General features: G+C 34.3%; 1 protein-coding gene across 1 annotated transcript; it reads left to right on the top strand.

Annotated features, from left to right (window-relative positions):
• The first annotated feature begins 202 nt into the window (after positions 1 to 202).
• Positions 203 to 21,910, top strand: LOC149080067 (uncharacterized). The gene is made up of 4 exons (XM_089238578.1): positions 203 to 441; positions 19,312 to 19,564; positions 19,681 to 19,765; positions 21,480 to 21,910. The coding sequence occupies exons 2-4, from the start codon at positions 19,321 to 19,323 to the stop codon at positions 21,493 to 21,495; spliced, it is 345 nt and encodes a 114-aa protein (XP_089094704.1). The 5' UTR covers positions 203 to 441; positions 19,312 to 19,320; the 3' UTR covers positions 21,496 to 21,910.
• The last annotated feature ends 817 nt before the right edge of the window (positions 21,911 to 22,727 follow it).

Genomic DNA, 22,727 nt, shown 5'->3' on the forward strand with positions numbered 1-22,727 from the left:
TAGCATTTCTCTCTTTCTTAGGAGAAAATTTCCATGTTTCCGAAAGGAATGCAGGGGCGTGTAAGCATGGGACTGGGCGGAGTTTATACACACCCTCAATCAAGCATGGATCAGTTTGGTGGTTTGATAAAGGTTTCATCACACGCACACCCACCTGTCGCTTCTTTGCTGAGAAGCCTCCTAGCGGTGGATGATCGGAAACGTTAAAAGAAAGGCAGCTGCAATAGTTCCAGTTGTTCCAGGAAACTTTTTTATTCTTTCTATATCCGAAGGAAAAGCATTGTGAGCGGATCATCGAACACCGCAAACAACCAAAAATTCCGGAAAAGTAAAGAGAGCCACACACCGAGACAAGAACAACTCGTGAATTTTTGTCCGCACAAAATATTCTTGCGCTCAAGAAATATTTCTAGGATCTTGAATATTCTTACAACAAAACAGGTAAGTTTTATAATTTCTAATATCAGTTGTCACTTTGAATCATAAGTTATCATCTTTCACTACAAAATAGAAAATATTTATACGAATTTATGTTTAGTTTCGTTTTCATTCCTTTGAAAATTTGACATCAGTTTTAACATAAACTGAATAAATATCTAGTTTCTTTAAATGATTTTTATGGCTAAGAAAATTTTACACCTATCAAACAATGAAGTTGAGAAGACTTTTGTGCACAGTTATGGAAATAATATGTTTTGGCATCGTTGTGTGTGTATGTTCACATTTCTGTTAGTTTTTTATACTCTAATAATTTGGTTTCTGTACGGAATCTCTCTTGGAGAAAAAAAAATGTCAACATACCATGTGTGTGATTATCTCTATTATAAAATTCAAAAACAAACTTCCTTGAAAAGCATTTTGGAAGCTATATAGCTCGTGAATTATTATTTTTTTTACTTATTATTGCATCGTATATTGCTAGAAAAATATTTTATCTTCCGCTCGCTCTCCCTGTGGAGGTGTTTCCATTGTTCATTCTCATTAATAAAAGAATCTGATAAATGCTAGAGATAATACGTATTATAATCGATATATTCTTCATATTCGTTCTTTAAAGAGATTGTGGCATTCATTAAACTCTCACACCTTGCATGAAATCATCTAGAACTTGGCCCCCAGTGTGGCAAAGTCTTTATAACCCGTTAAGATTACAAAAATCGCTCGTGTCACTCTGATCAATTTCTATTATTGCGATTGTTATGTGATGACCTTGCCAGTAAACGGTTATCATAAAGAGTGTATAGACAGTTCCGAACGGTGCATTTCTGCACAAGGAGAATTTGGGGAGACAAATCCGCACGGTCCATTTCTGCACTTGGGAAAACAAAGGCCATTCTTGAATTTCTTTTTCTGTTTTTCTTCCCGTCTCCTCCTCCTCCTTTTCTTCTCTCCATAAATGAACTGGAGTTATAAGGGGGCTGTACATGGAATTGTGACACTGAAATAATCTTTCATACATATATGTGATTGAAAAATTATTAACCCTATCTCAACTTTAGTTCAATTGAATTTACTCGGTGAATGGCAATCCAAGTGCTCGAATTATGACTCATGCTTTTTCAACTAATTTTTCTTAATTTGAAACATATATGTAAGAAAACAACTTTTAATGGGTGAATACATCATTATTGTATAATGCTAAAATATATATATTCATTTCATTTCTTACCTTAGATCAGAACAAGAGAAAAATACCCCAAACCACTGAGGCTTGCACAGGAAGTGCAGTAAAATACATCTCTTACGACCTTTTTTTTTTAGACTGTGTACTACATGAATTAATTTTTCAATAAAACAAAACGAACTACAAGGAACAATACTGTACGCAAAAAATGTTAGTCATTTTACTCAATGGAGAAACAGATTATAAAATTTTGTAAATAGTACTTTGACTAAGTAAGAATTAACTTTTTTTTTTATTCTGGGTCAGCCAGGGGAGTATGTAGGATCGACCTTTGAAGGAGGTTTGGTAGGGGAGCACAAGGAATTTCTCTCTCTTTCAGAGAAATTTCGAGTTACTAACCTATAAAAATCATTTTAAAGAAATAGGTTAAAATAGCATATAAAGATATTTTTTCCTTCGGTATTTTTATTATTATTTTTTTGCAAAAATATTAAAAAATTTTTACTTTCTTGTATGAGGCAAAAAAGGGCCTCCTGCTTCCCTTTTTGCATACGACTCTGTTCTGAGGGTTAACCGTTTTGAGCAACTCGATAATTAATTCAAAAATTAAAAACTTCTACACTAAACCGAAGCTGTCATCCACAGGTCTGAAACACTTCCGAGGTTCCAACTAACCTACGTTTATTACCAAAGAGTTCTTTCTGAATTAGATTCTTGGCGTTAAATTTTTCTCAGAATGGTATTTTCAGCATCAATTTCAAGATAGCTGGTGGCAATTACATACCGCAGCATTGATTTATTGATAGTGAGTGAAATAGTATCAATAATACAGCATATCTCGTGTCTGATGCAATATTTGGCATAACAGATCCACACAATTCCACACATAATGTTGAAACCAGATCCAAAGATCAGAATGCTTATCCTGGATTTGAAAGAGGAATCTAAATGCAGTAACTTCCTCATGAGTCAAGCAGAGGTGAATTTAGAGGGCAAAAAAAGATGCTAAAGGGGGGTACACTAAACTGGAGAAACGCATTTCAAACATTCTGCTAAATTATGAAAGCACGAAAGGTGTTAAAAAGTGTTTGGAATCCTCAGCTTGAATTGAAAATTCGAGTAAACGTTTGTAACAGAATTTTAGTATGTGTTTGAACATGCAATCTGTATTACCTGGAAACAAAAAATTAAATGAAAAAATGATACAATACTTCATAGTTAATTAGATTTTAACCATGCTTCTCGTCGCCTCACAGTCGAGTGGTTGGGGAACTCGCTTCTCACTGTGCAGGTCTGGGTTCGAATCTCAGTTTAGGCATGGTTGTCTAATAATCCAACGCTAACAAGTTTCCTGAACGGATCATGTTGTGTGATCCCTTGGGAATACGTGAAGATCACGTTGTTTACAAGCGAAATGCGCTTTTTGTTATAGCAACGAATTATTTTCAAATTAATAAACGACATATTTTGCAGGTATAAATTTTCTGTTATTATTTAACCATTATTTCTTACTTGGAGCTCTGGTATTTTTATCTGCATCCTGAAAATGTGCTTTTGAAATGTTTGAAAGCAAGGGTGTTTTTTTTTCAGACTTGAATGTCAAAATTTTGCATTTCATACTATTTTCAATTATAATATTTGTTGGAAATTTAAATTCATGTCATACGCTAAATCAATAAGTGTGATAAATTTTGGGACGTATACCTTCAAACGATTTATTCCAGAGGAAATCATGGGCGGAATGACAAAACTGTTAATTTGAAGTAAAAAAAAAAAAAAGAGTTTAATTATTTTATAAAAACAATGTGATGACTCCTTATCAACATAAATATTCAGATTTCAAAGCGGTAAATTATTGATTTATTTTTATGAGTTAAGTCTGATGTGCTAAAATGTGCATTCAACATGATTGATGTCTAGTTGGACGACAAGCTAGTTTAGGAAGCTTTTTTTTTCATGTGGCCTCTCTCTCTCTCCTGCCAACGACTGAGGCATCGTGTGGGCAGGATCAAATATAGCGTAATATTTAAAACATGCATATAGCAATGTATTGTATTTAATATTTATACGCATACCATTTTGGTAAGTTTAATAGATTTTGTTCATATAGGCCTACCAAGACTTTCACATTCATCGGTGATTATTTATAATCCCCAGGTTGTAAGGTCCTATTGATAAATATGATAAATCGTCAATGAATTACTTGAATTTACCAAAAATTATGCATTCGATCGGTAATGTTGGTTTTTTATTGTACATAATTATGTGTGTGAAGAAAATCTTTCGACACTTATTTTAAATTAGTTTTTATGGCTAAATGCGTGTCTCGCGGAAGTATCGCAAATTAATAAACTGGTTAAATGAAGAGAATAGAGGTGATAATTTTTTATACAGGTTCCTATTTATCAAATTTACCGACTTTAATTAGAAATTATGGATAATCACCGGTGAATGTTACGAAGACATTATAATTAACAGAATTTACCGAGGAGATCGGGGGGGGGGGTTGATTTAATTACGCATAATAACTAATTTTACTACTTTCCCGTGGATTTAGAGTGAAATATTCCAAAATAATTCAACATTCTAGTGATAAAAAATAGTTGAACTTTAACAATGTGGATACAGCCTCATAAAACTCCTATCCACTTCGGGAAGGGAATAAAAGAAAGCAGGGGTAGAAAGGAAAAATAGAAATTTAAGAAGGGGCTGGATTGTGCGGGAAATGTCCCTAAATTCTCCCATGTGCGGAAATGCAACGTGCGGATCTGACACCAAACTAGCATAAAGCACATTTTTATAAATGAACAATAACAGGTCGATTGATTAAAACAGAGATAGACAAACATGCCTCCTCGTTGGGCATTTTGTCTGTTGCGGACTTTTTTTTTTAATAAACAAATCACAAAAACACACACATAGACATATATACAAATACAAACATACACATAGGTACAAACACAAACATGCACATAGGTACAAACACAAACATGCACATAGGTACAAACACAAACATGCACATAGGTACAAACACAAACATGCACATAGGTACAAACACAAACATGCACATAGGTACAAACATAAAAACACATAAATACAAACACTTTGTGACCCCAAGGGACTTAGTAAGTCCTTCCAGCAGGTCTAAAGAGCGGGGGGGGGGGGGGGTTTATAATCACATATGGTTCAGACAACAGCTTTCTGTGATTGCTTTTCATTCTCAAAATGAGGTCACTCATTCATGAGGAAGTTCATTATTCTCTTCCAAACGTATTTTAAAGCATTCTAATGGATTCCAAAACTTTTCAAAAACATTATTGATTAGAACTTCAGTCACTTCCAGTGAAGGATAAATACAATAGTCAACTATCACAGAACAGTTCTGCTTGCTTTGCTGATTATTTTTCATACTTTTAATTCCATTTTAAAATGGAATTTTTATATTCCTTTTGTCTATTTATTTTATTTAAATATACGTAAAATGAAGGCCTATATAAAATCACCGGATCAATTAAAAATAGAAATAAAAACAAATGAACATGATAAGCAAACAACCACTAAAATAAGATAAAAAATGAATAAACAAAGGCAAAATAATTTAGCAATCACTTACAGAATAAAAAAAATCACTCATCAATCGGACAGAAGAAGCTCTTTGAATTTACCAGTAAGTGTAGTAAATATATCAAATTCCTTTGGTAAACTATCATTACAAAATCTGTTTATCGCACAAGAAAGACCAATCGAGGTCTTCAAGTAAGCTATATGAAATAATTTATTTGACCTGGTATTGTATCGTGTGACCAAAAATCCTATTTTAGGCAACAGAAAAGAACAATCGATATTACCATTAATCTACCGCCAGAAAAATGTCGAATGAAATTTTTTGTTTGGGAGACTGATAATTAAAAAAGTTTGTCGGAGAAAAGTTGTTGAAATTGTAAAATATCATATGTTCTAAATTTCTTAAAATACAAGTATCACATAAATTCATTTTGTATACTTTCATTATCATTAATAGCATTATTATAATGAGGAATCCTCATTAACGATCCCGATCAAAACATATTCAAAGTTTTGATCGTATTATAGAATTAAAAAAGAATATTTTTTGTATCTAATTGTATCTAAATTGTTGAAATCTTCAGTTATTCTTTTAAGCCAGATAGGTTTGCCATATGAATTTGTACAAATGTCATTAATATGATCACGAAAGGTAAAATCAGAAGTATGAATTACACCCAGGTCAGTAGCAGAATATTTTCTCTGTAAAATATCAGTGCCAATGTAATATGAGTACGTGATAGGTTGTTTCATGCGGGTGAAAGGCATAGCAAAGCATTTGTTTATATTCAAGTGGAGATGATTCTCGATATATCAGTCATAAATATTGTTTAACTTTTCTTGAATGATAGCACAAAATACGAAATTTACAACAAGGTCAAAGATTTTAAAATCATCAGCAAATAATAAGCAATTATGAAAAGCAGCTGTAAGGTCATTAATAAATATGAGGACCAACAAAAGTCCAAGGACAGACCCCTGAGGAACTCCAGATGATGCACAAAATCCGTCACTAAAGACGAGCCATGAGATACGAAAATCAGTCTGTTTTTTAGGTATGAAGCAAATAAATTACAAGTATTATCACAGAAACCAATTTTTTTTAATTTGTACAGCAATGTACAGTGGCTAAAGTAATCAAATGCTTTAGCGAAATCTTTGTAAATTAGATCAGCTGACTTAAAAATTCGGATTTATGGTTTTGCCGCCCTTTTCACATTCTTGTCTAATTTTCTTGACCATTCATTCCACTCATTCTTTTTCCACCCTAGGCCATAGCACGCTTTGCCCCCCCCTCCCCCCGCTCCCAGTACAACGCTTTTGTCTCCAAGTCACTCTTATGGTCACTCACATGCTTACACTCATTTCGTCGCTCACTCACTTGGTCCTTTTCTTTCTAGGTTACTCTTTTGATAATTCACATGCTTGCACACTGTTTTGGTCACTCGCAAGCTTGTACACTATAAATCAGTGTTTCTAAACCACCGGCCCAGTGCTAGTACTTTGTCCTAACAACAGTGAAAACGGCTAAAAGTAATCGTTTCAATTTTTCCCCCATTAGTTGTGTTTATGTCCGGACCATCCACTCGAAAAAGTATTCAACCGGCCGCGGGATCCTAAAGGTTGAGAACCACTGCTTTAAATCGCTCTTTTGGTCACTCACCGACATCGTCCTTCACTCTCTAGGTCAATCTTTTTATCATTCACCGATCTAGTATCTCACTCTCTTTTGATGCTCATTGGCCGATTCCCTCGCTTTCTAGGTCAACCCCCATGCTCAAACATTCTCTAAGTTTTTCTTTTGGTTACTAACATGCATGCACACTTCATTGGTCGCTCTTTTTGGCAGCTCACTGACCTGTTCCTTCACTCTCTAGATCGCTCCTTTGGTCTCTTCCATGCTCGCAAACTCTATAGATCACGCGTTTTGTCGGTCACTGACTAAGTCCCTGGGTAGACGCGCATTGATGATTTTACCGCCTGAGGTGTAGGTCGATTGCGCTCATGATGAACCGTTTATGATGAGAAATAGGTCGATTGCGCTCATCCCAATTTCCAAACGACAGGGCGATTGCGCTCATCCCCGATTTCTAAGAGTTGCAGGTAAACCCTTTGTCTAAATCATTGTTAGGCCAGATTATCTTTATTTGGAAGGCAAGCGTCGTTAATTCCTCACTCTCCTATTGTAATATGCGACAGTTGATAAGTGTACAAAGAGGGAGGTGCAAGTGACCTGAACAAGTGAGAGCTGAACATCTGAGACCTTTCGAGGTCTACTTATACCGTAGATAAGGTGACAAGAAGAAGTACCTGAGAATCCGGGATATAACACGAAATCCATTAATAAAAATCAGGGCGAAACTGAGAAATTTTCAAAATCCTCATTTGGACATTACAGTGTAAAATTGCAAACTTACCATGCAATATGAAAATATCACACCTTTTCTATCCAGAGGTGCCAAAACGAGTAAAATAAATAAATGGGGCTACGGTTGTCAGACGCCACGGATATACGGGATTGAAGGATATACGTCATAAGAGAGGGTGTAGCGTTACATTATGCAGGGTACACAGCTAACAGCCCTCACCGCGAATTACTGACGAACCGTTGATCCTGACATACTTTGCAATTGCTTGAAGGTATACTTGGAAAAATTATTCAAATAACGTGTGGATCTCAGATACATCATTCATATTGCAAAGGGTTGTATATTTATCAAAATAAGAAAGTTAACTTTTTATACTGGCACCCTGTCCTCAAAAACCCAATTAGAAAGTTATTGCACCGTCTCTCTCGAGTCCAACAAAAAGAAACTCCATGTTTCTAAGTGCAACATTCACTGAAATATTTGAATTAAATAAACGGAGAAAAGTTTAGAAAAAACGTTATAAACGGGGGTTAAAAATGCGTTCTACCCGCATTTTCATGATTTGTTGAGTTATATTTTAATATGCATTAGAATATTTATTACATCTGCCAAACTAACAATCAATATAGTTGCTGAAGCATTTTTGCATAAATTAACAGAAACTTTCAAAAACTTCCATTAACTTTACTCTTGAAAAATGAAATCATAATCGAAGTTGTAGAAATAAAACACGGTATTAACACATATCCCACTTTGCTTCAGTACCGTATATACGGAGCAGAAAAAGCTTGATTGCCGATAGAAAGGACTGGGGAAATTAACGTTTGTAGCCCACATAATTTAACTTCTAAAGCAAGAAAATAAAAACCCAATAAAGTGACCTCTTCGGATGGGAACTGTGTTTGCTTTCAATTTCATTTCCTATCTCTTCATTAAGATGTTCCCGAATTTCCATAGCTTCCTGATAGTAAAGGCTGCAGACAGCTCAGAACTAGGGCTGGACAAATCGAAAAAAAAAAAATTAGGAGCCGAGCATGTTTTTCCTCCCAAGAAAAACAGCAATAAATAATGTTTTTTTTTCTTAAACTTTTCCGGGAGTTCGTAGCCCCTTCCCATGTTGGAAGACTCATTATTTCGAAATCAAAAAATTTTGTGTCATACTTACACTTTAGTTTAGCAATGATGCGTACAAAATTTTATGCGCTAATACCGATTTTCTAGTCACCATGTCACCTGGCACTTCATGTGACTCAATTTGCCCAGCCCTGGATAAAACCTGAATCCTGTATGAAAAGGCATTCTTCAGTGAATATTCAAGCTTTACATAATTTTACATATAGATAAGACTTGTTTTTATCTTCCTATTCTTCATTAATATAAGTTTCAGATTAATTTTATTAAGACCCGACTTGAATGTTGAAGATATGATGATATTTCGTAAAAAAAAATTATATGAGACGAGGAACAGAAAATCGTTATGAATAACGATAATTATGATGATATTATTAATGATAACGAATATCGGAAAATATGAATGAATACTAGTTTTCTCTCTTCTATCAATATGATTTTTTATACGATTGATTTAAAAATCATCTACATCACGGATGTACAGCTTCCAACCCGCTGACCAAATGCAGCTCCACAAGGGCTTTGATCTGGCCTGCGAAAGGTATTTCTGTAGAAAAGTGTGATACACACTGTATACTCAGATTGACCATATCTCCTCGAAAAAGAATTACATTATATCGGGATCCCTACGGGAAAATACTGGCCAATTATCGCCAAAAAAGTTGTCAAAGTTGCCTCTCTATAATCACTGAAATCGCTAAAGAAATCTTAAACAGCGCGAAATGAAGCTCTATTGCAAATTACAATGGATTAAAAATAAAATTCACGGAAAAAATATTTATATGACTGTAATTAATTATAATGGTTATAGTTATTATTACTATTATATAATATATAAGTTATATAAGTGATCTCTTGATTTAAATCCTTCATTTCAATAAAGAATAAAAATTCAAGCAACTTCATTGAAAAAAAAGAAACAGGACATTTCATGTAGAAGTCGAGATAGTCAAAATTACACGGTAATGTCCCGTAAAATACAAGTCGTGCACCCCGATCTGCACTATTTTTATCTACCTTTTTTTTGGCAAAAATTGCTTTCTGCTTATATGTAGTAATCCGGTCTCTATAGACAGAGTGACACTCCGACTCAGCAGTTGGCAACTATTAAATAGTTAGGGGTAGTTTAGTTACTAACCCCTCTCCCCCCCCGTCACCCACAAGGACTAAAATCAGACTGGGAGCAAACGATCTGTTGGGGGAATACATTGTAAATCGAAACACTCCCATTTTGAGCGTAAACGACCGAGCTACTATAGAAATTTTTCCACCCTTCTCCAATTCTACTCTAATTTTCTTGCCCATTCCTTCCCAAGATTTGCCGCCCTGGGCTATAGCCGTCCTGTAAATACACTTCTGGCTGACGTGTATTAGCTATGGTTTTACAACAGTATATGTATTGAGGGAAAGATGATTTGTAACTACAGATCTATTTCTAACGAAACCATGCTGATTTAAGGAGATGCAGGTACTAATTTCAGCATAGATTTTACCATATACAATAGACTCAAAAATTTTAGCAAAATTTGGCAGAATAGCTGCACTTCTATAATTTTCAATTTTATGTCTATCGCCTTTTTTAAGAATGGGAACGATTCTTGCTTTCTTCCATTCATCTGGAAAGATCTCATTTTTAACAAATATATTAAAAATTAATAAAAGTACACAACAAATGCTCAGCACATGCCTTGATAAAATAAGGTGGTAAACCCCATTTATACTCCTGGAGCTACTCCCTTCCAATCTTTTTATACTATATTTTATGTCATTTAAGGAGATATAAGAAATATTGACGGCACATCAGAAGAAACTTGAAAGTCGAAGAGTATGACCCTCTTCAGAAGCTGTGAAATTCGATACAAAAATCTTGGCGAAACCATGAACAATCAAGGCGTCTGTTGATAAAGCATTGCTTTCGAAATACATATACATTTTGGACACTTTTAGTAAAACACACCAAATATGTAACATAACATTGTAACACATAATTAACAATATAACTTTTCGAAACAAAGATTTCTTAAATTTTCAGTTCAATTTTTTTTATAATATGATGGTGCTTGAAAATCCTTAACTAACTTTGAAATTTTTGAAATCATTTTTGACAAACTTTCGCGTGTCACTTTTAGTATCACGTTGTGATACTTGTGCCGTAGATTGGCCGTCTCTACTCTAAGCTAAAGTTATCCTGCATTCGGAATCATTGTTCGCAGATGAAATAAATACGTCGGGCGTGTAATAAAAGATTACTGATTAAATGCAAGACAAAAAGTTTCGAAATATTAGTCCCACAAGTATCTATATTGGATCCTTTGCTTTTTCTGATTTTCATTAATGATCTTTGTAATTTAGAATTTGACGGTTCCATGAGATCACTTATGCCATGGTTCTATGCTAATGATTTCAAATTAAATTTACAGAAGACAAAATACGTTAATTTCAATCTTATGCAATCTGATTTACATCTTAATCTTAAATTTCACACCCTCGCTTGTGATTTTCAACCTCATTGTCATTGCGATGCAATTCAAGAAGTTAATAGTATTAAATACTTGGGTTCAAATGTAAACAGCAATTTAAAATGGAAATCTAATGTTCATGAACTACTTAAAAACTTCGTTTTGTTTTATATAATTTTTATTATATAAGTAAGAAAGTTTCCGCTAATTTCTTGAAAGACCTATACTATGCTTGGTTTTATTCACTTATAAATTATGGTACAATTATACAGGGTGGTGATTATATAAAACTAATTTATTGCCTTTATTTTCAATACAAAAAAAGAGTTTTCAAAATTTTGAATCGGGGTCAGTCTCATTCTTCTACAATTTTTAGAAATCTTCAATTTTTAGAAATCTACTTCCTTTACGTTATAATGCTCTTTGTTGTATTATTCTTTTCTTAAACCGTATTAAAGGTTTATTCAGTTTAAAAGATAATGTTTCCGAGCGAAGACCTCATATGATTTACCGTATTCCTACTTTTGAGAAAGAAATTTTTCGTAAACATTTTTATTATTTAGCTCCGAAATTATATAATTCACTACCACTAGAAATACAAAATATACCCACACACGCGGCATTTAAAAAATCATTATTCAAATTATTAATTTTAATAGACGATGTAGACTCTTATTTTGACGTTTAGGAGGAGCAATAAAATTTATTCACTTTAGCTTTGTCACTAAATCACTTTGTCACTTGTTTAATTATGCATATTTTTTCAATTAAAAAAAATTGTTCTTGTTTGTGTTGTCTATTGTATGTGCGAGATTCATTTTTTTTTCATATACTTTTTATCTAATGTTTTGTTTATTACATTTCTCGCCATACATTAAGACCTTAATCTTTTTCGTATTGTCTATGTTTTTTCGTTCTTGATTTTTTAACTTTACGTATTTTTTTATTTGATAGAGATGATTTTGTGTTGTATATGAGTCTTTTTTTTAATGTTTCTGTTCATGTCGTATGTTTTATATATTTTATTCATTAATTATCAAGTAAATTTTCAATCATCCGTACAGGTATCACATCCTCTGGATGATAAACGGTTTTTTTTTAAACTAATCTAAATCTCTGTATGTTGGAAATGAATAAATTTGATTTGATTTGATTTGATTTGAAAGTTGTAAGTAAAGTGAACTGTATAAAAAAATTATATTTCAATACATGTACAGCTCAGGGGCGTATGCCGGAGAGACGCATTGAGGGCTCATATTCGCTTCCCCCCCCCCCCCCCCCAGGATGATCAAAAATTAATAAAATATTAAAAAGAAGCATTTTTTAAATGTGGTTTTAGTTGATTCCTTTCAATTTAAAATGCTACTTTTTGATAATTTTTGTCTCACCACGGTCATTTTCTGCACACGAGGGGTAATTAGACCGGGACCTACAATTTACTGTCGGTTCAGAACGGCAGGCTTGTTTTTTATACTCATCGAGAGGTTGGTGCGCTAACCCCTCGACGAGGGGGCTCCCTGTGGTAGCAATTTTTTCTGCGGTCATGTCGCCGTTTCTGTTGTACCCCTGTATCAGGAAAATTTTCTGACAAGGACGAACCGGGTATCGAACTCGCAACACCTCTAAACATCCTTTGATACTTTAGGCGAGTACCTTATCGACCCGGGCTACCGCGCCCTGCTACTATTTGAAGGTAGTAACTAATAATTTCACTGGAAGAGATTCGTTGCACCCTCCCCTATCCATGAAAGATAGGTCCTACAAACCCGTGGTAAAAAAAATAAAAAATACATATAAAGGATTCACGTGTTATTTAAATACTTTTTCTAATTTATAGTATGTTTTTTATGATCAACGGTTTGAAAGGTAAATGATAGAACTTTGCTGTATAATGGTTTTCATTAATTAAGGAAAATCAAGAAATTGGCGCAGCTCAAAAAGTTGTGTACGGATGCTTACGAAACTTAAAAAAGAATTATACATATTGTTTTTTTTTTTGAGGTGCGACATGTAAAACAAATTTCCAGACAATTAATTATACTTTCGAAATTCACACGCATATGAAAGTGACAGTTGTATGTGTCAGGTGGTATAAAAAATATTTTATTATAGAATATTCTATATGTGCGGAATGTGATTACTCCGAGCAGCCATACAGCATCTATCGATGATGACGTTTACGATTTTCTCATCAAGAAATGAAAGTCATTGTTCTTGCAAAGCTGAACAGCTAAGTGTGTCTATTTTCTGTGAAACACAAATCTCCCTTGAGAAACCAAAACATGCTAAATTAAATTCAGGTCTAAAAATGGGGCTGGCCACTCCATCCGCTACATCATTTGCTGCTGAAAATACTCTTCCATGATATAAACTCTGTGTAGTCGAGAGTTGTCGTCTTTTATAATAAAATTTCTGCGAATTACACCGGCGTAAAGGCCTACATACAAATTAAGGATGTTATCTCCATACACTTGAGCCGACACAGTTTCTTGGGGTGAGGCATGGAACTCAGCCGCTATAGAAATACCCCAGAGTTTGTACGTCCAACAGTAAAAATTCTACACTAGACACAGATGCTGCCATCTACGAAATATTCTTTTTTACAGACGTTTCATAGATAATAAAGTAGTTCCCGGTTCTTTATAATCAAAAACTATCTGCTATCGCTCCGCAAACCTGAACTCATCCTTGAAGAGAGCAGCCCTTCATTGATCTGCAGTTCAGTCAGCAAATAGACAAGCCCATTGCTAATGCTCCCTCCTGTGATGAACGCTGAGCGGTACATGAATGGGTGGTCATCTCAAATACAGATCACCTTCATGAAGCCTTCTGCACACACAGCTGTTTATGTCACTCTTTCCGTTGGCTGCACCAAGAGAAGACCTTATAAGGAAAGGGTTCCAAGGTGTCTCCAAAAATTATGAAAAAATTCAAGTACATTCATCTCACCCAGAAATACATAAACACAAAAAATTAGTGGCGGAGTTCCACAAAAGTAATAAAAAATGACAACAGTTGGCTACTCATCGCCTCTCGTGCTTTGTAGTGACATCTATGAAAATTTCTTTCCACACTCTCTTTACACACTCTAGCTCTCCTTTTATTTTCTTTTTCTCTTCCTTTTTCCAGCAAGAGAAAAAGAAAGAGTTTTCTGCGTATGCACCTGATCATGTGTTTTTTGAATGACGTCACTCTAGGGTTGAGGGATTTTAAAATTCATTCTTGGCCTCTATTGGCGTTCAAAATATTAACATTTACAATTTTTTTGAGTGGCCCATAATAGTCCCGCCGGATTTTTTTTACACTTCTGTGCATATTTAAATGAGTAGGGTCAGTGGCAATTTTTTCAAAACTTTTGAAGACGCAATTTTGGGACCCTTTCCTTGTTAGTTTGATTAGAATCTCGAGGTCGTATTCCTTGGTCGCAAGTTAATGGAGCATTGGTGCTCGGATCCTACGTGAAAGACGTCTTGTGGTTTGCACTATGGCACTGACAGCTCACATGTGAATAATTTTACTGATTTTTATTGCTTTATATTATATATGTTCTCTTCATAATTGCTTCATATATAGACATGTAATTCATGTATAAATTCAGAAAATAGTGGCCATCTTGGTCTTTGCAGCGGTGGTTACTTGCCATGCCTGCCCATATCTTTTCAAATCTTCTTTCATAATTCCTAAAAGGGTGTAAGGTGTTATCTATGTACCCTGTATATGTGTTTTGTGTATTCTGATGGGATTGTTGGGGGGGGGGGGCGGGGGTTGAGAAGAGGGAGTGCTAGAGGTCGTCGTAGGAAGCAAGGTCTGTGTCTGAGCTTGGAGGAGTTCTGTGGTATGGGAATCATCAGAGTTTTCCACCATGACCCACGTTCTTTTGAATAACCCACTTGTATCCCATATGGGGACAGAGCGGAGGTCATGGTCGGTTTTGGTCTTGGTTTGCCTTGATATCCACGTTCCCCGGTGCCAGAATGGATCATTGCGTGAATTACATTTTACGTTTTTCTAACGGTTTAATTAATCCGCTCTGTTGGTCGTAGTCAAACGATAGCTTAACATGCATTCCAAACGCACTCTGTTGGTTTGAAACATCATTCAGATAGTCGAGGTCTAGATACCTAACACCCCATGAACCAGTTCAAAAAACATCGATATAAAAATACAAAAACAAAAGCCCACAAAGTATATTTGTCAACTATATTTGCAATACAGCAACCCAGAATAGGAGCAATTATCACGGAATGCTAATAATTGTGATAAAATATAATACACACTGCTAATAAAAAATTATGGTTTTCTTATCTAAGTATGGATAGCTTCTCGATTTATCCCAATATTAATATCGTATTTTTTTTAAAACGTGCCAATTGATATAGAAAATTCATGGTAGGAGTCTATGTCTTTCACATAACTTCCTAATAATTTTCCCCAGCGTGAAATTATCTAAATTATACCGTAAAATATGAGTTTGCGTTAATACTACTAAATTATCAGCATTACGACGCCTGCTCCGGAAATGGTTTTTTCGTTCAGAGCTATATATACGTTACCTTTATGCAGATGATTCAGAAATACAGCAGCAATCTCTCATAATAGCGTTCATCTTTAAAGTATTTGGTGAACAGCAGCTTGTTATTCATCTATCTTTTTGTCATGTATGTATACTAGTTCAGTTTTGTAAATAAGCTTGTTGATATTGAATTCATGATTCATTTTCGTATTTCTTTAGGTATGCGCATCAAGTAGCAGTTTATTAAAGTAATTTATTAGAGCTTTTCAAAATTTGAAGATTTAGTAACAAGCTTTTATTGATTTTACGAAGACATCAAAAGCATAGGCGCAGATAGACTTGGAAGTCTGGGAGGGGCACGGTCATTATTGCTGGGGGGGGGGGCACGATGATGATGATGTCAGTTCATCTATACATACAGTATATGCATTAGATCAGTCGACTTCACCTTTGATGCTGGGGGGGGGGGTTAATGCCCCCCCCCACGCCCTCCCGTATCTCCGCCCATGATCAAAAGATTTTACGAAGTATTAAACACTATTTTAAAATGAGATGAACTGCTTTTTTTTTTTGTACTGTAATTGAAGGAATACGTGATAGGTTGTCAAAACAGATTACTTGAACATATGGAAAAAGCTAAAATTTCTGCTCTAAATGAATGTATTCTCTCAGAAAGAGATATGCTTTAAAACCATGGTGTTGCATTACTTATTGTATTTTCTTACCGTAATTTCCTGCGTATAATCCGTAGATTATACATTAAAACAATGAAATTTCTTGGCTGGATTATCTGCATATTGTACACATAGATGATACGCAGTATAGATGCGTATTATCTGCAGATTTTTTTCCCTGACAGGTCGGAATAAAAATGAATATTTTGAAAATTAATGTGTAAAAAAAACCATTTTTATTTTAAATCTATAGACGGGAGTAGAAAAATTGACATTTTTTTCTAAAAAATGTGACAAACAAACCCTCCAATTCCTTAAGATTTTATTATTAATGAATGAATAAAATTTGAATATGTAGATTATACACCGCTGTGGACAATACAATGGCATTTTGTTTTTCAAAGTAGTGAAATTTGCATCTGCGTATTATATGCAGGAAATTAAGGTAAGCAGGTCATGGGAAAAGCCTCAATTCGACAACTAGAGACATTCCTGCTTTGAATTCGACAACATTATTGGCATGGGGCCTATAAAAGAACAGCAAATTCTGTTTGAAAGACAAAGCAGCATCATAGAACCACCGTCGCTTTTCCTGAAAATAACGTAGTTGTGCCTATAACGGACTGGGTAGGCTTTATATGTAATAGAAAACAATAATTTCTCTCTCCTAGTAGTCGGATGAATGTTAATATTTATAAAACCAGGACCGTAGTGTGCTTTTTCGGGGCACCGGGGCAGACTTTTCCTTGGAGCTCTTTTTGAAAGGGTTGTTATTATGTAAAACAAGTATACATTTTTGAAGGGCTCCCTGTTCGGCTCGGATCCCTGGGGCAGTGCCCCGGTCGCCCCAGCCTAGTTACGGTCCTGTATAAAACTTTTTGGATGAAAATATTTTTTTTTTCTAAAAGAGTTAGATTTTTTTCAGACGTTTCAACAAGTTTCCCTGGCATAAGCCCTGAGAAGTCAGTCTCCTAGTAAATTACTTCTTTGTCTCTTAGTGAGTTTTTAACGTCGGCATGTAGGCGTTATACTTACTTAATATATGATTTGATAAACTTCAGAGAACTTAGTGTAAGACTATGTGGTTTTTAAATATAAGCTCTTTCTGAAAGAAATACACTCATTTTCAGCCAAAATTTTAGGTTTTTTCATGCTCAATTAATGCATTTTGATTTGAACCTTATCATGGTAGGTATCCAAAGTAATTGAAAGAAAATTTATTTTATTCATGCATTAAAAATGGAAAAAGGGAAACATGTGGTTTCACATAAATATTTGTGTGTTCAAAATAATATAACTAATGGGACTAAAAAATCTTTATCTAGTGCCTTTTCAGCTGAGGGGCTGTATTATAAAAAAATTTTACCTCATATTCGAAAGCTCGATTCGTTTTCGCAAAAAACTACAGGCAAAACTATATTTTAAGTTATTCGTATAATATCTTACAAACAAAAAGTCTCACAAGATTAAGATTATGTGAGCGTGCTGGCCAGACTATTCCAGTAGTATTGTTTCCATTTTATAAAATTCCAACCACTGTTTACTTGTAATAAATGGAAGCATTGCTTCGTGAAAAACAAGGCGATCTCACTGAAACTACATTTCCACTCCGATAAACGCTCCAATTAAACAAACCTTCATTCACGTTTGGGCAATTTCAGACCCCGTGGCATTGTTCAGAATAAAATGAACTAGAATAAAGAATTTACGAACCGTCATTTAAATAGGAAAAATACAGATGAGACTAATTTTTGTGGTGGAGTTCACTGATGTCATAACAAGGACGTATGACATGAAACAAATGGATTTCCACTAATTTATTGCTCAAGAAACAAATCTTCTAGATACTCTAACAACTTTTCAAACTATTCTTTCAACTTACGAAATAGAGACAACACATGATAGACTTACATTTATGACGTACTCAAAAATATTCACTCAGTAATGTAACGCAATGCAACCAATAATAATGTCTATCTGGATATTAAAACATCATCTGTTTGTTTGGCACTCAATGGCGATTTCGAAGGCCACACAGAATCGCTCTCATTTTCATTTGTGCAGATGTGACGGACTCGTAGAAAGATTGTGTACTAATGGATTCGTCGGTCTAGAAACTAATCCTTAGTAAAATATATAGAATTCTTTTTCTGACATCTTCTTCCCCGAAATTTTGTCGTTCTTTTGCGGAAAAAGAGTGGGAGTGTTCGGGCAAAAAGCATTTGCCATTTTGAAAGGATTAAGGATAATCTGATCAGAACAAAATCGAAAACAATAACTGATTTATGTATGAGAATCACAAATATTTTGCGTTCTGAAAGAATACCTAGTTCACAAATCTTTCCGAAAGTTCTGGAAAACAGATTTAAAATTTAAATCACGCTATGCATAATTTGAAGTGATGGGCAAATTTTCCTTTTTTTTTTTGAAAAAGAATTGCATGTTTGCAATATTTGATTTGAGGAAAAAAAACTGAAAAATTTTATGCTGCCAGTTACTGGATTAAATTTGCGTAATTATATGTTTTTTCATTCTGTAGTTTGAACTTTTAGTTGACACTGATTCCACAAACATCATCTGCTGCCATAATATTCCTCCAAACAATTACCTTTATTTACGTAGCTTTTTCTTCTTCCTACATCATGACTGGATCTATACAATAAAGTAAAAAATGTTCCAAATGATGGAAGTGCTATTGAACTATACGAGTCATTGAAAGAACCAACAAGTTTTCCGTTTGCTATAGATCCAACCACAAAACTTGGTCAACAAACGAGTTTCTAATCCATCATATGTTAACACTCTGTTTAATGTGGAATAAGTTGCTTTTATCTGAAAGAGGAATAAATTAGTTTTTATGAAAAATTGCTTTTTGAATTCCAATTTTTCAAATCTATTCTATGTGATTGATCCTCGGCATATTCTAGTTTTCAGTACTGCAAATAATATTGTTAATCAATATTTCTTTTGGTTTCAGTTACCATTAATGTCGAAACGGGCGCTAACTTTCCAGATGTTTTGGTGGGTGATGCTAGTAGCGGTTGCTTTTCCATACATCTGTGATTGTAGATATTTTACTACAGTAGATCAGAAAGAAAAGCAGTTGAATTTCTTTCTGCCATTGTATTATCAAAAGTTGGCGGCATCTTTAATTGACAAAATCCAGAATAAAGATGAATTAAGATGGAAAGATAAAAACATCAAGGAAGCCGTAAAACGATTAGAAAACGGTGAGTATATTCACAGAATTTAATTATCGTATAGATTTCATTCCTAAAATTGTTTCATTTTCGTATTACATTTCTTTTTTTTATAATACTCGCTCTTATTGGTTTATTTTTTACAGATGCACCAAGTGATGTTCCTTTTAAACGCCTACTCACTCCAGAAATAAGTGATCCGGTAGAAATTTTGCAAAACTTGTTGAAAAAGTGAGTTTATTTTTTTTTGAAAAACAAAAACAAAATTTCCTTCAGATTTTAATTCATTGAAAAAAAAATTTAACGCCATTAAAGTCAGGGAAATTGAGAAGTTTGAAGTGAAATTGTCCCAAAAAAATTCTAATTTATCATCTTCACAAATGCAGTTTATCATTAAACAATATTCTTGGAGGCTGTAATTGACCATACTATACATTTATTAAGATCTTTCTATAAAGCATTTAATGCAATAAAATTTGTTACTGACCAGAGCCATATTGATTGGATCATTGAATTCACCGTATAACGTAAAATGTGTACCCGTAACTAAATTAATTTGCTAAAAAAACCAAAATAATAACAATAAAATTAATCAAACAAATATAATGATAATAAAGATTTAGTGAACACACAAAAAGAGACACTTGAAAATTAAATATAGATTGAGAGTTACACAGAAGTAAATGTTTTAAAAGCTAATTAGAGTTATATGTGTGAAGTTATTTCACTTGGAATTTATATAATTGACCAAAATATTGTACTAGTCTCTTTGTTTTAGATAATCTAATATTTAATTCAGATGTTATTTAAAGTGTCTGTGTGTTTGTGTTAGAGCAATTTTTATGTGTATAAATGCAGGGTGGTCATAAAATGACTATATGAGATTACAAGATATACAGAAGACTGGATGTTGTGAAGATATTTATTATTTCAGATGTTAATTTTTTAAGGAAGGAAAAAACTCATCTCTGTCTCTACCGGGAGTCGAACCCGGGTCCCTCGATTGCCGGACGAGTGCTCTGACCACTAAGCTACAGAGGAGATAGAGAAAAAAAAAATTAACATCTGAAATAATAAATATCTTCACAACATCCAGTCTTCTGTATATCTTGTATTAACAAGTGGAGAGCGACATTCATGTCATATATGAGATTAAATAACTATAATCGATATATGAGCCTCTAGCGGCTGCAAAAATTAACGAAAGCGAATGAAATTTGAGATGTAGGTGTTTCAAAGTATGTGCTCGAGAATGAATAGAAAAATAGAACTCTAGCTCTCTCGCGGTTACGATCACAGCAACAAAGCTTCTAAAAATTCAAATGGCAACTGACTTTTATGCACCGCTAAGTGATCGGCGCAGGGAAAAACCATGAATGGCGTTGGAACTGTACCTATAACATCATAAACGTCAGCGCAGGACGCAGACAAAGAAAGATCTCACCGGGGGGGTTGGTGCGTTAACCGGTCAGTGTGGAACTTTCTGCGGCAGTAAAGTGATCTGTATTGGTTGTTTCTACATGTTTCTTTTTCTGACTCTAGCACTGGCATTTATTGTGCTATAGGTACCGTCTCAACGCTATTTATGGTTATTTACCGCGTTGATCGCTTTGCAATGCATAAAAGTGAATGTTGCCATTTGAATTTTTCAAAATTTTGCTGTTGCAACCGTAACCGCGAGAGCTAGGTTTTCGCTTCTATCCTCATTCTCCAACGCATACTCTGAAACACCTATATTTCGAATTTAATTTGCATTCCTTGACTTTTACGGCCGCTAGGGACTTTTATATCGAAAAATTTATTTCATGACCACCCTTTATTATCGGGTGCCTTGAAAATTAAAAACAGTTGCGAAAGAAATGTATAATCTTCTACATTAGTGTTTAATCATTCATGTAAAGATACGATTGAAATTTACCAGTTGTTGTTTTATTTATAATTCCAGACAAAACTCTGAATAAGAAGAATCTATTTCAGCAACAGTGATTGCATTCTCATCAAGGTAAAATTTCTTGATGGCAGGATTTAGGCTGGAGATGATTCGTTTTTCTTAGATTAATTCCTGTCAAAAGCTGGAACATCTTTTCTTACTTTTCAACTGTTGCTGATTATAATGCATCTGCCTGTGATACGAGCCGAACTGAACTATAAAACTTCACACACATATATATACACACACATATTATTATACATATATACATTTATGATAGGTGCTTTCTCGACGCTTTATCGAATCAGTTAGATTCTCTCATTATCACTTCAGTTTCTTCCGGATGCCTTTCAATTTGTATTGTGACGTTCAGTCTACGAGCAGAATTTTTACCTCTTCCTGTAGTATCTAAGTGTTTCTTCTGTATTAAAAATCCAATGAGTTAGAAATGGTTCATTAAAAAAAACAATACAATTTTCAGAAATTAGTTTTTTTTAATTTAAATGTTTCAATGCGTCCAATTTATTTTCGAAATTCGTAAAATCACTTGAAGTTTGTGGCTTTTATGTGCAGGGCTATCTTAACGCATGGGTTTATTCGGGGGGGGGGGGGGGCTCTTGGTGCACATTCTACACGGGGGGGGGGGGGAATTGAATGGCCTTACATAGCAGTTCACATGAATTGTCAGACTTGTTGCGGAGCCCATGATGCTGTCAAGATGGACCTGCTAATAGGTCTCACGCGATTATACATATCAAATTCTCATTAGCGTGTTGTCGAATTAGAAAGACAACTGGTACATTTTGCTTCTTTTTTTTTTTTTATAAAAGAAAAAGGAAAAAAGAAACGATTGCAAGACTTTAAAGCTATGAAGAATGGCGAATTTTTTATATTTAAGATTTCGACACTCCCAACTTACGCTTACTCAGTTACGTGGTTTTCTGTGAAAAATGAACATTTTTCTGAAATTCAAGCATAATCATGGGATTACTTTTGAGATGATAGAGATTATTAAATGATAATTAAATAAAAATTGTTTAGTCGTCAAAATACCATTTCAGATTAAATAACGCTGCTTTTTCTTGTACAGAGTACGAGGAAACTGTCAACGATAAAAACTTTGCCGTGATTTAAAAATGAAGTTCCAAAGTTTGTATGGCATTTGCCTTTTTTGCAGACAACTACTCTACCACACACCAACTCCGATCATATACGACAATTTCCAACCAGTAGAGTTGTGTAGGAAATGAAAGCGCCATCTAT

Source organism: Pholcus phalangioides, unplaced genomic scaffold, assembly GCF_987345545.1.
Source record: "Pholcus phalangioides strain wild (caught in Gottingen) unplaced genomic scaffold, Ppha-v1.0 ptg000011l_1, whole genome shotgun sequence".
Classification (NCBI taxonomy): domain Eukaryota; kingdom Metazoa; phylum Arthropoda; class Arachnida; order Araneae; family Pholcidae; genus Pholcus; species Pholcus phalangioides.

What these genes read in the sequence shown, in the direction of transcription:
- LOC149080067 (XM_089238578.1), top strand. Translation starts at nt 19,321, where the DNA reads ATGTCGAAACGGGCGCTAACTTTCCAGATGTTTTGGTGGGTGATGCTA. An exon ending in CGTAAAACGATTAGAAAACG is followed by an intron (nt 19,565 to 19,680) that starts GTGAGTATATTC and finishes TATTTTTTACAG; the next exon opens with ATGCACCAAGTGATGTTCCT.